General features: G+C 36.2%; 1 protein-coding gene across 4 annotated transcripts in view; it reads left to right on the top strand.

Moving 5' to 3' along the window:
- The window catches only part of MAPK10 (mitogen-activated protein kinase 10), a 344777-nt gene that overhangs the window by 171633 nt on the left and 157451 nt on the right, over positions 1-15693 (top strand). For 2 of the 4 annotated variants that reach the window (XM_011951784.1, XM_011951782.1), the window contains one exon: positions 754-825. In XM_011951784.1, coding sequence (XP_011807174.1) covers positions 760-825 — 66 coding nt within the window. In that variant the 5' untranslated portion in view covers positions 754-759. Of the gene's footprint in view, positions 1-753; positions 853-15693 lie in introns of all 4 variants that reach the window. The other 2 variants (XM_011951785.1, XM_011951786.1) reach the window with 1 other exon arrangement.

The raw sequence follows: 15693 nt of genomic DNA, 5'->3' as shown, positions 1-15693 counted from the left end.
CAAGAACAGAAAACCAAACACCGCATGTTCTCACTCATAGGTGGGAACTGAACAATGAGATCACTTGTACTCGGGAAGGGGAACATCACACTCTGGGGCCTACTATGGGGAGGGAGTAGGGTGGAGGGATGGCATTAGGAGTTATACCTGATGTAAATGACGAGTGGATGGGTGCTGATGAGTTGATGGGTGCAGCACACAAACATGGCACAGGTATACATACGTAACAAACCTACATGTTGTGCACATATAACCTGGAACTTAAAGTATAATAATAAAAAGAAAGAAAAAATTATCTATACTGATACACTAAGCTCTAATATAATTACTCCAAGTCGTATATAGAATTCTATTATAAATTATATTTTATTTAATAGTGCTTTTATTCTACAGTAAGTACATATATCTTGTTCAGCATATGTTTGAAGGTTTGTTTTTTAACTAAATGTTAAGAACTGAAAATTCTTTATAACAAGATGCATTTCCCTTTAAATTATTAGGTATGTCCCCTTTCTTATAGCTAATCTGTATGAGTGTGATGGAATTGATCATTATAAAAATAGGACCTTTTAACCTTATTTCATTATTAAATACAGTTTGTGAAAGGTATAGTATGGGTCAAGATAAGGATTATGTTGGAGATATGTTGTGCATGATACTTTGCATATAATTCAAATTATGCCAAAATCTATATTGTTATGTAATGAAAAATAAGTGATTTTAAAATTTATGTTCCATTTCTTTTTCCTCTAGGTATTTATGAGCCTCCATTTCTTATACTACTGCAGTGAACCAACATTGGATGTGAAAATTGCCTTTTGTCAGGTGTGTGTTCCTTACAGGTAAAACAAGGTACAGTATATTCCCTTGTATTTCCACTTTGACATACCATGTGCATATATTCCACACCAAAGTCAGTATTTATATCATATTAAAAGTAGTTTAGGATTGGGAGCTGGCAAGATGGCCCAAAAGAAACAGCTCCAGTCTGCAGCTCCCAGCAAGATCAATGCAGAAGACGAGTGATTTCTGCATTTCCACCTGAGGTACCATTAGACAACTTCTGTAATCCCACTGGGACTGGTTACACAGTGGGTGCAGCCCACAGAGGGTGAGCTGAAGCAGTGTGGGGCGTCACCTCACCCAGGAAGTGCAAGGGGTCAGGGAACTCCCTCCCCTAGTCAAGGGAAGCCATGAAGGACTGTGCCATGAGGAAAGGTGCACTCTGACCCAGATGCTATGCTTTTTCCATGGTCTTCGCAACCTGCAGATTCCCTCAGGTGTCTACACCACAGGGGTCCTGGGTTTCAAGCACAAAATGGGGCAGCCATTTGAGCAGACACCAAGCTAGCTACAAGAGATTTTTTTCATATCCCAGTGGTGCCTGAAACACCAGTGAGACAGAACCATTTACTCCCCTGGAAAGGGGGCTGACGCCAGGAGGCCAAGTGGTCTAGCTCAGCGGATCCCACTCCCATGGAGCCCAGCAAGCTAAGATCCACTGGCTTGAAAAATCTCACCGACAGCACAGCCATCTGAAGTCCACCTGGGATGCTCAGGCTTGGTGGGGGCAGGGGCGTCTACCATTACTGAGGCTTGAGTAGGCAGTTTTCCCCTCACAGTGTAAACAAAACCACCAGAAAGTTCGAACCAGGCGGAGGCCACTGCAGGTCAGCAAAGCCGCTGTAGCCAGATTGTCTCTAGATTCCGCCTCTCTGGGCAGGGCATCTCTGAAAGAAAGGCAGCAGTCTCAGTCAGGGACTTATAGATGAAACTGCCATTTCCCTGGGATGGAGTACCTGGTGAAGGGGTGGCTGTGGGCACAGCTTCAGCAGACTTAAACATCCCTGCCTGCCTGCTCTGAAGAGAGCAGCAGATCTCCCAGCACAGCAATCAAGCTCTGCCAAGGGACAGACTATCTCCTCAAGTGGGTCCCTAACCCCACACCTCCCAGCAAGGGTGGACAGACGCCTCATACAGGAGAGCTCTGGCTGGCATCTGGAGGGTGCCCCTCTGAAAAAACCTTCCAGAGGAAGGAACAGGCACAATCTTTGCTGTTCTGCAGTCTCTGCTGGTAATACTCAGGCAAACAGGATCTGGATTGGACCTCCAGCAATCTCCAGCAGAGGGGCCTGTTAGATGGAAAACTAACAAACAGAAAGGAATAGCATCAACATCAGCAAAAAGGACATTCACAGAAAAATCCCATCTGAAGGTAACCAGCATCAAAGACCAAAGGTAGATAAATCCACAAAGATGAGGAAAAACCAGCACAAAAAGGCTGAAAACTCCAAAAACCAGAATGCCTCTTCTGCTCCAAAGGATCACAACTCCTCGCCAGCAAGGGAAAAATTTTGTTCTATTTTGTTAACCTTTTCAAAAAACCAGCTCCTGGATTAATTGATTTTTTGAAGGGTTTTTCGTGTATCTATCCTTCAGTTTTGCTCTGACCTTAGTTATTTCTTGTCCTCTGCTATCTTTTGAATTTGTTTACTCTTGCTTCTCTAGTTATTTTAATTATGATGTTAGGGTGTCGATTTTAGATCTTCTTCACTTTCTCCTGAGGGCATTTAGTGCTATAAATTTCCCTTTAACCACGACTTTAGCTGTCTCCCAGAGATTCTGGTATATTGTGTCTTTGTTCTCCTTGATTTCAAATAACTTATTTCTGCCTTAATTTACCCAGTAGTCATTTAGGACCAGAAACACCATTTGACCCAGAAATCCCATTACTGGGTATATATCCAAAGGGTTATAAATCATTCCATTATAAAGACCCATGCACAGGTATGTTTATAGCAGCACTTATAGCATCACAATAGCAAAGACTTGCAACCAAACCAAATGCCCATCAGTAATAGACTGTATAAAGAAAATGTGGCACATACACACTATGGAATACTATGCAGCCATGAAAAAGATGAGTTCATGTCCTTTGCAGTGATGTGGATGAAGCTGGAAACCATCATTCTCAGCAAACTAACACGGGAACAGAAAACCAAACACCCCATGTTCTCACTCACATGTGGGAATTGAACACTGAGAACACATGAACACAGGGAGGGGAACATCACACACCAGGGCATGTCAGCAGGTGGAGGGCTAAGGGAGGGATAGAATTAGGAGAAACACCTAATGTAGATGACGGGTTGATAAGTGCAGCAAACCACCGTGGCATGTGTATACCTATGTAACAACCCGCATGTTCTGCACATATATCCCAGAACTTAAAGTATAATTTAAAAAAAAAGTAGTTTAGGAAATGGAAGTGAATAGGTGTTTTGTTTCCAATTCATTTAAGTTAGAATGGGAATAAAGGTATTTTTTTTCAAGTTTTATTGTAAAGTGGTTTCTTCTTTGATTATATTTACACTTCAAGATTTTAATATTTCTTTTCAAATCCTTGAAATGGGACTTTAACCATAAAAATGGCTTCATTCTGTACAGTTGTCCCCCCTTATCTGTGGTTTCGGTTTCCACAGTTTCAGTCACCCACTGTTAACTGTGGTCCTCAAAATGTTAAATTGAAAATTCCAGAAATAAGAACTCATGAGTTTTAGATTGCACGCTGTTCTGAGTAGTGTGAAGAGATCTTGTGCCATCTTGCTCCATCCCACTTAGTTGTGCAGCATGTCCATGTAATGCCACCTGCCAGTGAGTTACATAACAGCCATCTCTGTTATCAGATTGACTGTTGTGGTATCACAGTGCTCTTGTTCAAGTAACCTTTATTTTACTTAATTGTTCTATTTTTTATTAGTTATTGTTGTTAATATCTTACTGTGCCTAACTTATAAGTTAAACTTTATCGTAGGTGTATATGTATAGGGTTCAGTGCTATCTGTGGTTTCAGGCATCCACTGGGAGTCTTAAAATGTATTCTCTGAATATAAGGAGAGACTACTGTAGTATTTCTCATCATAACAACTGATTAGCCTCAAATAGAATATCTCTAAACCCACTGTAATAATATAGAGGTGGTACTTTGTTTGTTTTGTGATGCCTAATTCTAACCAGTACTTACAATAGTAAAAATGTTAACCAACAATAATGACAAATAATGGTATATTTAACCTAGAAGGGAAAGTAAGAAGGTGGCAACAACATTTGGTAGTGTGCATGGACTAGATAAGAGCTGACTTCTTTGTGTTCATGAGAACCCTATTTTTAAGGAGAAGGCTCCCTGGGGCACCTACATATACTTCAAGTATGTTTAAAACAGTTCTAACTTAACCCTGTTGTCATATATAATTGATAGTACTCTCTTTTACTCTCAAGAACTGTTCTAGTTTGGACAATAAATTATATGTTAACCTTATTCATACTTAAGCAGAGAGCTTCCCTTCAGTTTTTCAGCGGTGATTATCATTGTACCTTCTCTTTGAGCTGTGTTGTAAATAGAGACTGACATGCATTTTGAAATAAGATTTTAAAAATAACTCTTTTGCTTTATTTTAATGCAATTTTTCCTGATTCTAGAATTAATATTTGTTTATTATAGAAAATATAGAAAAGCATAAAGGGAAACAAAACATAGTTTTTGCATATACTCTATATCTACTGTATCTACTTTCCTTGAGCATAGATTTTCTATGACAAAGTAAAATGTGTTACCTGCTATAAATAAGATTGACTGATCTCTCTCATCTCCCTAACCTGTAGTTATTGCAGTTCCTGAAGCCTCAGGCCATTAGACAACTTCTCTAATAAGAACTCCAGTGCTAAACAACCTTGGTTAAAAATTCCATTTCTATCACTTACTAGCCATTTACTTGTGACCTTGGGCAAGTTACTTGATCTCTAGTGCTTCAGTTTCTTTATTTATAAAAGGAGGAAATAATAATGCCTACATTTTAGGCTTGGTATGAGAATTAAATGAGTTTATACTTGCAAAGCACTGAGGGCAGTACTGGAACATGTGTTTGTCAAATAGATGATTAAATTTTAAATAAATTTACACTCACTCTGGTGCTCCCACTGAGTCCCAGTGCTTTAAATATTATCATTATCTTGAATATCACACAGTTTTATCTCCAACCCAAACATTTTCCTGGAACCGGACTCATATTCAACTGTCTGTGCTACATCTCCACTTAGATGTCAAATAGGCATATCAGACTGTACACATTCCAAAGCAACATCTCGTCTTTCCTCTAAAATTACTCTTCCCATCGTCTACTCTAGTTCAGTAACTGATAACTCCACCCTTCCAGTTATAATAAAATCCTCGGAATCATCTTTTGGGTCACATTCCATATTCAAGCTGTCAGCAAATTCTGTTGACTCTATAATTAAAACCTAACTGGAATCTCACCGATTCTCACTATTTTTCCACTACCACCCTGATCCAAGATACCCTTATCTCTTGCTTAAATTATTGTAGGAGCTTCTACTTTTGCCCACCTCCAAGCGGTTTACTCTTAAAACATTAGAAAGAATTGTCTTTGAAAAATATGTGAGATCGTGTCACTCCTTGACTAAAACTAAAACAAAAGAGAAAGACCTTTCAATGTCTTCCCATCTCACTCAGCAAAATCCTTATAATAAATCCCCAAGCCTTTATTATCTAGCCCCCTAGAAACCTCTATCCTAAAATGTTCTTCTGTTATCCACTTGGACCACTCCTTAACCATCTTCACGGCTTCGCTCAAATGTCATTTTTAAGGAAATCTTTCCTGACAACCCTATTTCAAATTGTCCTAACCACCCGACTGCATACCCAACTTCCCTGCCTCCATAACACATCAATATCTAATGTTCTATTTATGTTGCTGGTCTGGAATTTTGCTTCCCTCTCTCCACTGGAATGCATTTTGCACATGAACCAGATTTTTTTCAGTGTCTTGCTGGGGCCAGTTCACAGAGGCTCACAAGAGCTGAATATGCACAACTTTCCAACTCAAAGTTTAATGATGCCAAGTTGGTAACTTAAAATCTGTCACAATCGGAGTATTTATGTTACAGAAATGTGCAAATACTGCAAATAGGTCCCCTTCCCATTCTTCCTCCTCCACAGCCAGTGGTTAAACATTTACCATCACATTCACTGCTGTACTGCAACACTCACAATAGTATCTGACATAGGGTCAGTGTATTAGGCAGTTCTTGTGATGCTATAAAGAAATACTTAAGGCTGGGTAATTTATAAAGAAAAGAGGTTTAACTGACTCACGGTTCTGCAGACAGTACAAGAAATGTGGTGCCGGCATCTGCTTCTGGTGAGGGACTCAGGAAGCTCACAATTACGGTAGAAAGCAAAGGAGGAGCAGGCATCTCCCATGGCCAGAGTGGGAGCAAGAGAAAAAGTGGGAAAGGTTCCACACACTTCTAAGCAACCAGATCTCACAAGAACTCACTCACTATAGTGAGGACAGGACCAAGCCACAACCCAAACACCTCCCACCAGGCCCCACTTCCAGCACTGGGGATTACATTTTAACATGAGATTTGAAGGGGACAAATATCCAAACCGTATCAGTAGGCTCTCATCAGACATTTGCATAATGAGTAAATGAATTATACATGTTTTGTTTATGTAATTAGTTGCAACAGTGATCCTGGTGTGGTGGAAAATGAGTAGGCCTGAATTTTTAGGTTAAATATCTGGGCCTTTCCACTTGCAAGCTGTATGACTGTGAGCTATTTCCTTAGCCTTCATTATCCTAGCCATTTGCATGCCATTAACACTTAAGAAACATACCAAACAAAACCAAAAATCTAAATTAATGTTTTACATATTTCCAGTTTAAATCTGAACCTCAAAAACAATATCAATTAACATAACCTTAAACTTTCAGCCATTTTTTAAAATACAGAAAGTCTTTGTGTAGGTTGTAATTATTTTTCAGTTCAACTTTCTACATCTGGGTACAGATACAGAATGTTTATTTTTAATGAAAGTTCTTTTAAAGCAAAGGAATAAAAAGAAGTGAAGCATGAACTTTCTTAATGACTCTGGATTTTCTTGCTTACTATGAGCTTTTAATACATAGAAAATATGCATGCATATAACATTTTTAAAAAATCTAGAAATAACGTAGTAAGCAGACTATTTCCATTTGTGATTGGACATTTTATTTACTTCCCGTGTAGAATTTTCTTTGATAATAACATTTATTTTTATTTTTCCTGTAGCTCTGTGCCTCATTCACTTCTCTAGCAATTGAAAGAAAATAATGTATTTATTTTTAGAGGCAGAATGATCTATTGGGGTTTTCTTTCAAACTATGCTCTGTGGAAGCTTCTCATTTCCTGGGGTATCTCACAGATCCTTTATGTGCTATGGTGTTTAAGCTTATCACCAGCTCGGCTAAGGCTACTCTCAACTTTTTGCCCAAGAGACAATACTCAAAGAAAAAAAAAACTTGTCAATAATTAATTAATGATTGACTGTGTCCAGAATTCCAGTCTCTTGAGCCTTAGTCCATGGGGTTTTCGATTATGTCGTATTTCTAAGTTTTTCACTATTGTCTGTAAGAAATCAGAGAAATATGGAAAATAAAATTGCTGAATAGTGTTTGTCAGCAGAAAATATGTACATTATCTATAATAGTTTTTACCTTAATTCTTAACTGAATTATTTGAAGAATATGGGATTCACTGAGTTTTTTAAAAAAGTTATTCTTCTTCTTATTATTTTTTTAACCCAACCAAGTAGCTTTTGAAGGCAAGAGGGTTCTTGTTATAGTCTCGGGGAAATTTTTCATTGTAATGTTGGACAATAAAAGAATAATCTTTAGTTTGCACTGGTATTAATTTAATAATTATAAAAATATAAACCTATAAGGAATATAAAGTGCAAAATTCTTGATTCTCCTGAGAAATAGGTAAGTAGTCTTAGCTCTCTTTTCTCAATTGAACAGAGAATGAAAGTGTTCTTTTAGGAACTTTGTTGTACTGAACAGATTATTCAAGATTTTAACCAGAGGATATATTCACAGAGAAATAATGTGTGTTGTGGCCTCCCAACTCCTACACACTTACCGGTGTCTATAGCACTTACCGCATTCTTTGTGCATTACTACTAAGTTTATAGATTTGTTTTCCCCACTCAATGGTACTATCTCAGGGTCAGGACCAGGGCATCTTCCTCCTTAAATCCCAGGCCCAGAAGTTTATCTTACTCCAGAAAATATTCAATGAAAGAGGGAAAATGAAAACCCAGCAGAAAAGCACCATTTCCTAAGTAAAAATGTGTTTGCTTACTTTTCAAAATCAAATCAATTCTTCAACATCCTCATATCCTACAATTATATATTAATAGATTTAATTATGTTTTCTTTATTTTCCTAATCATAAATCAGTGTTTACCTAACATTTATCTAACATTTATCAACTTACTGTCCTCTGTAAACATTTACCGATGATTTAGTTATGAATAATTTTAAATTATTTCCTGATTTTGAGAAAGCCTGTGACACAGAGGGTACAAATTAATCAATCAACAAATCATAAATTTAAGCAGCACTGAAAAAAAGGGACTGAGCTAAGACTGGTCTTCCTTTTTCTTATGACACAAAAACTCCTTGTGGCTCCTTATCTACTCATTGACTGATTGATTATTGGTTTTACCATCCATTGATTCCACACATATTTTTAAGAGTTTTTGGTAATTTTTCTAATTTATTAGTTTAATATCCCTCCTATTTAAAAATTTAATTTAATTTACTTAAAAAAATTGACACATAACAATCCTACATGCTTATGGAGGTACATAGTGATGTTTTGATACATATAGTGTGTAGTAATCACATCAGGGTAATTAGCATATCCATCATCTCAAACATTTATCATTTCTTTGTGTTGGGAACATTCAATATCCTCCTATTTGAAATTTATAATATAAACTATAATCACCCTACAGTGCTATCAAACACCATATTATGTTCTTCCTGCCTAGTTCTAATTTTATGCCCTTTAACAAATCTCTTTTTTCCCCCCAACCCTTACCCATCTCAGCCTCCAGTATCCTCTAGTCTACTTTTTACCTCTACGAGATCAACTTTTTTTTAGCTTCCATATATGAATAAGAACATGTGGTGTTTAACTTCCTGTTCTTGTCTTATTTCACTTAACATAATGTCTTCCAGTTCCATTCGTGGTGCTGAGAATGACAGGATTTCATTTCTCTTTTATGGCTCAGTAGTATTCCATTGAGTGTATATACCTAATTTGCTTTATCTAGTCATCTGTTGTTGGACACTTACGGTTGATTCCATGTCTTGGCTATTATGAATAGTGCAATAAACATGGGGGTGCAGATGTCTCTTTGATATAATAATTTTCTTTCTTTCTTTTTTTTTTTTTTTGATGAACACCCAGTAGTGGGATGGCTGGATCATATGGTAGTTCTACCTGTAGTTTTCTGAAGAACCCATATACTGTTCTCCATAGTGGTTGTACTAGTTTACATTCCCACCAACAGTGTATAAGAGCTTCCTTTTCTCCACATTCTCACCAACATTTATTATTTTTTGTCCTTTTTATAATAGTCATTCTAACTGGGGTAGGATAACACATCAATGTGGTTTTGATTTGTAGTTCCCTGATGATTAGTGATGTTGAGTGATCTTTTCATATATTTGTTGGCCATTTGTATGTCTTCTTTTGAGACATGTCTGTTCAAATCATTTGTCTATTTGTAATCCACATTTTGTTGTTGTTTTTGTTGAGATATTTGAGCTCCTTGTATATTTAGCATATTAATTCCCTTTGGAATGAATAGTTTGAAGATATTTTCTCCCATTCTGTAGGTTGTATTTTCACTTTGTTGATTGTTTCCTTTGCTGTGCAAAAGCTTTATAGTTTGATATGATCCAGTTTTTTTTTTTGGTTTTGTTGCCTCTGCATTTGAGGTCTTATTTTAATAAAATCTTTGCCCAGAACAATGTCCGAAAGCATATTCCCTATGTCTTCTTCTAGTAGGTTTATAGTTTCAGGTCTTGCATTTAAGTATTTAATCTATCTTGAGTTGTATTTTGTTTATTGTGAGAGATAAAAGTTTAGTTTCATTCTTCTTCATATGCATAACCATTTAGCATCATTTATTGAAGAAGGTTTCCCTTCCCCAATGTATGTTCTTGGTAGCTTTGTCAAAAGGCAGTTGGCTGTAGATATGTGAATTAATTCCTGGGTTTTCTAATCTGTTCTGTTGGTCTATGTGTCTGTTTTTATGCCAGTGCCATGCTGTTTTGGTTACTATAGCCTTGTAGTATATTTTGAAGTCTGGTGGTGTAATACCTTTAATTTTGTTCGTTTTGTTCAGGATTGCTTTGGCTATTTGAGGCCTTTTGTGTTTCCATACAAATTTTTGGATTTTTTTTCCTGGGAAGAATGTCATTGGTATTTTGGTAGGCATTACATTGGATGTGTAGGTTGCTTTGGTTAGTATGGTCATTTAACAATAGTAATTCTTCTGATCCATAAGCATGAGATATCTTTTCATTTGTATCCTTTTCAATTTCTTTCATCAGTGTTTTATAGTTTTCCTTGTATAAGTCTTTCACCTCCTTGGTTAAATTTATTCCTAGGTATTTTATTTCTTGTGTACTGTGGTGTAAATGGAATTGACTTCTTGATTTCTTTTCTTTTCTTTCTTTTTTTATTTTTTTGAGATGGAGTCACTCTGTTGCCCAGGCTGGAGTGCAGTGATGTGATCTTAGCTCACTGCAACCTCCACCTCCCGGGTTCAAGTGATTCTCCTGCCTCAGCCTCCCGAGTAGCTGGGACTACAGGTGCTGATCACCACACCAGGCTAATTTTTTGTATTTTTAGTATAGACAGAGTTTCATCATGTTAGCCAAGATGTTCTCAATCTCCTGACCTCGTGATGTGCCTGCCTTGGCCTCCCAAAGTGCTGTGATTATAAGCATGAGCCACCACACCCAGCAACCTTCTTGATTTCTTTTTTAGCTAGTTTGTTGTTCGTGTGTAGAAATGCTACTGATTTTTGTTTGTTGATTTTGCATTCTGCAATTTTACTGAATTTGTTTGTTAGTTCTAAGGGTTTTTTAGTAGTCTTTAGGTTTTTCTATATATGAGATCATGTCATCTGCAAACAGGGACAATCTGACTTCTTCCTTTCCACTTTGCATGCCCTTTACTTATTTCTTATGTCTAATTGCTTTGACTAGTTCTTCCAGTACTATTTTGAAAATAACTGGAAAGAGTGGGCTGTCTTGTTCCACTTCTTAGAGGAAAAGCTTTAAGGTTTTCCCTATTCAGTATGATGTTAGCTATGGGTTTATCATAAATGGCCTTTGTTGCAAGACATCTTACTGAGTACTTTTAATATGTACTTGTAATTTGTGTAATAGAAACTAGAGATACAGCATGATGTGGTTACTCCCCTAAAAAGCATGCTGTTTACTCTCAATCGTGATAGGGAGTGGTTAGGCTTATAAACATAAAAAAAAAAAAAACAAACTCTACTCCTTAGAGTTCAAGACCTCAAGGGTAAGCAATAATGAGTCACCAAACATCCAACCAACCAAAACCCCTCACTACTTATTGAATACTTACTGTGTGTAAAAAATTTATTAAGGTTTTACCTCATTTTATCTTTATAATACCACTTAAACTACATTTAACTGAGAACAAAAAAAACTATGATTAAATGCAAAGGAGCCTAAGATGTTTTTGGACCAGTAGGGGGAAAATGGGTTTTACACAAATTCCAAAATATGGTGGTGGTATTTAAGGTCCAGAATACTACTGGAGATATGAAAAAAATAGCAGTCTTAATGTGGAGATTTTAGTGTCAAAATTAGTCTTCAGCTAAAAACAACTCTTACTTTTTTTGGCATTTTACGTTGTAAGATATGATAGCCAAGATTAAACATGTAGCCTTTTTTTTTTTTTAGTTAAAGCACTGTCTTTTGAATAACTATGAAATATTATTAGATGACTTGATGAGTTAATTAAAATATATTTTATTCCTCTGGATAATAAAAGCACTATGTGTGTATACGTAATAATATCTACCCTTTAGCAAAATTACTGATCACTTGATTTACTATTATGTTTTGGCACAGTGTTTTTCAATCTTTAGAAATTTCAGGATAATTTGCTAATGTTTTATGGGGTACAGTAACCTTTAAGAGCCCTTTTTAAACATGGGAACTACTAAACAAGGGAATTTATGAAAAGAAGTGTCTGGAGTGCTCATGGAGTGGTTTGATTTTAAATGATATGTTCAGATTACTAGCATCTAGAGCATTTAAAAAACATCATTAAACTTGGTTCCAGAATTATATGAGTTTTTAAAAACAGCTCTTTTGATTTGAAGGCATTTTGAATTCAAAGTAGCTTGTTTTGCTCATTTCATTTGATGGGTCTATGATGTTTCTATTTCAAAGACTCTGAAAATATCCAATTAAAAATTTTATACTTCATTGGATGGCCATCCTAGATGGAACAAAGACTTCTACACCAACATGAGAAGTAGAGTATCAAAGAAAAAGATGTTTTGGCAGAGCAGGGCAAAGGAAAAACCTGCATAATGTGACAGATAAACTGTAAACCATTTTAGGTGATCTTTGAAACAAATGACATGATTTGTATGGTTTAGGTTTTTGGAAAGACTGCCTGAACCTCCAAAAATCTCAATTTAGATTCTTCACTTGATAAAAATATGGCTTAAGGGGAACAGCAGGTTGAACCATGGATGTAGTTGAAGGCACTGTTGTTTCACAAATAAATGGCTGTGGGTTTGAGATACGAACCTCTATATCCGTTTTAAAAAAAACTATTTTAGTTTTTCGTGTAATGGAGAAAGAGAAATTTTTACATTACCTTCTCCTTTTAGTGGGTGTTCTTTCTTTTGTATTATTTAAGGAAACCTGACTCTAACTTTCTTCTACATCTGTTTTAATATGTAACATTTAATTTTGCACTAATTTTCTAAAATCACAATGTATATGCTTTTGTTTGAATGACTGTGAGTAAATTATTAAACAAAGATAAGGTAAATGTTATTATAAAAATGTGATATATCTTGTATGTTGAAATAAATCACAGAGATTTCTATACTGTCGTGGTAACAGTCTACCTGTTTTTATGGATGAATGATTCATGTTGCTTGACAATAGTTTTTTTCTGGGTATCCATAGGTGAACACAGTTATAACAAATTTCAGAAGTGTAAATTTAGTGCTTTGTTTCTGTTTTATATGCTCAGCAGTTTTTTTCTGAAGATTTATTAAGCAGTTATTATAGTTAATGAATACCCTTAGTTATGCTGCTCAAGTTTAACAGAAAATTTGAAGTTCAGTTCCATGATAATTAGCTCTTCTGTATTGGTTCATTGTGAAAATATGCTTTATTTTCTTGAAGCACAAAAAGGTCAGATTTTGACTTCTTTTTGAATTGGTTTAACCTGAATTTAAGTGTAATTTGATGTTATGAGTTTAATTATTGTTGAGGTGTTATTCAGAGTAAATGCAGTTATTGGTTACATTTTTTCAAAATACAGAAGTTATGTTAAAAAAATTCCAGAACTATTTGTGATTTTCAGTGTATAATTAATTTGTAATTATGCTCTGCAAGAGAAGCATCAACTTTTGGATTGCATTCTTGTCTATATTATGTTCTTAGGTAATCAACTAACTTCTTAAGTACACTATTTTAATTCTATCATCATCCTGATAGGAGACTTTGGAAATATATTTTAAGTGATAACGTTTGCTTATCTGCACAGTTATTATTTGAAGGTGTGATGCATGATAACCATAGGCTGCATTTTTCAGTAGCTTAAGAAGAATGTCCACTTCGATTCTTAGTTCTAAAACCAATTCTAATCTGGAGTGTATCATTAAATTCCTCTTTTGTTCATCTTCTCTGTAAGTGAATGTTTATTTGGTTATGTACATGTCTAACTCATTCCAATAAAGGTCAAGGCAGCTACAAAAGTACATATTCAAAAAGATGAAAAACAAGATCATGGAGAATGTGGAACTATTAAAGTGAGGTACTAATTAATTTTATAATTAGTGCAGATGAGGGAATGATAAGGATATGCTTCATGTATTAGTCCATTCTTGCATTGCTTTAAATAAATACCTGAGACTAGGTAATTCATAAATAAGAGAGGTTTAATTGGTTCATAGTACTGCAGGCTGTACAGGAAGCATGGAAGCATCTGCTTGGCTTCTGGAGTGGCCTCAGGAAACTTATAATCATGGTGGAAGGTGAAGGGGAAATAGGCACATCTTACATGGCAGGAGCAGGAGGAAGAGAGAGAGAGGAGAGAGGTGTTACACCCTTTTAAACAACCAGATCTCATGAGAACTCACTATTGAGATGATATAGCACTAAAGGGAATGGTGTTAAACCATGAGAAACCACCCCTATGATCCAACCATCTCCCACCAGGCCCTACCTCCAACATTGGGGATTACAATTCCACAGGAGATTTGGGTAGAGACACAGATCAAAGCCATGTCGTGTCACAAAGGGCTTAAGAATAATGTTCTTTGTTGTGTGAATGAAAACATGGCTTTAGTGTTTCAGATTCTTTAATGTAGCATTTGAAAAACTCTAATTCTCTCCCATTCTGTAGGTTGTCTGTGCACTCTTATGGTAGTTTCTTTTGCTGAGCAGAAGCTCTTTAGTTTAATTGGATCCCATTTGTCAATTTTGGCTTTCGTTGCTTTTGCTTTCGGTGTTTTAGACATGAAGTCCTTACCCATGCCTATGTCCTGAATGGTATTGCCTAGATTTTCTTCTAGGGTTTTTATGGTTTTAGGTCTAACATTTAAGTCTTTAATCCATCTTGAATTAATTTTTGTGTAAGGAAGGAAGGGATCCAGTTTCAGCTTTCTACACATGGCTAGCCAGTTTTCTCAGCACTATTTATTAAATAGGGAATCCTTTCCCATTTCTTGTTTTTGTCAGGTTTGTCAAAGATCAGATGGTTGTAGATGTGTAGTATTATTTCTGAGGGCTCTGTTCTGTTCCGCTGGTCTATATCTCTCTGTTTTGGTACCAGTATCATGCTGTTTTGGTTACTGCAGCCTTGCAGTGTAGTTTTAAATCAGGTATCATGATGCCTCCAGCTTTGTTCTTTTGGCTTAGGATTGTCTTGGCAATGCAGGCTCTTTTTTGGTTCCATATGAACTTTAAAGTAGTTTTTTCCAATTCTGTGAAGAAAGTCATTGGTAGCTTGATGGGGATGGCATTGAATCTATAAATTACCTTGGGTAATATGGCCATTTTCACGATATTCATTCTTCCTATCCATGAGCATGGAATATTCTTCCATTTGTTTGTGTCCTCTTTTATTTAGTTGGCAGTGGTTTGTAGTTCACCTTGAAGAGGTCCTTTACATCCCTTGTAAGTTGGATTCCTAGGTATTTTATTCTCTTTGAAGCAATTGTGAATGGGAGTTCACTCATGATTTGACTCTCTGTTATTGGTGTGTAAGAATGCTTGTGATTTTTGCACATTGATTTTGTATCCTGAGACTTTGCTGACGTTGCTTATCAGCTTAAGGATATTTTGGGCTGAGACGATGGAGTTTTCTAAATATACAATCATGTTATCTGCAAACAGGCACAATTTGACTTCCTCTTTTGCTCATTGAATACCCTTTATTTCTTTCTCCTGCCTGATTGCCCTAGCAAGAACTTCCAACACTATGTTGAATAGGAGTGGTGAGAGAGGGCATTCCTGTCTTGTGACAGTTTTCAAGGGGAAT

This window comes from Colobus angolensis, unplaced genomic scaffold (genome assembly GCF_000951035.1).
Source record: "Colobus angolensis palliatus isolate OR3802 unplaced genomic scaffold, Cang.pa_1.0 Scaffold328, whole genome shotgun sequence".
Lineage (NCBI taxonomy): Eukaryota > Metazoa > Chordata > Mammalia > Primates > Cercopithecidae > Colobus > Colobus angolensis.
Note: the sequence above shows the minus strand (reverse complement) of the source record. Positions and strands in the feature narration are given on the sequence as shown.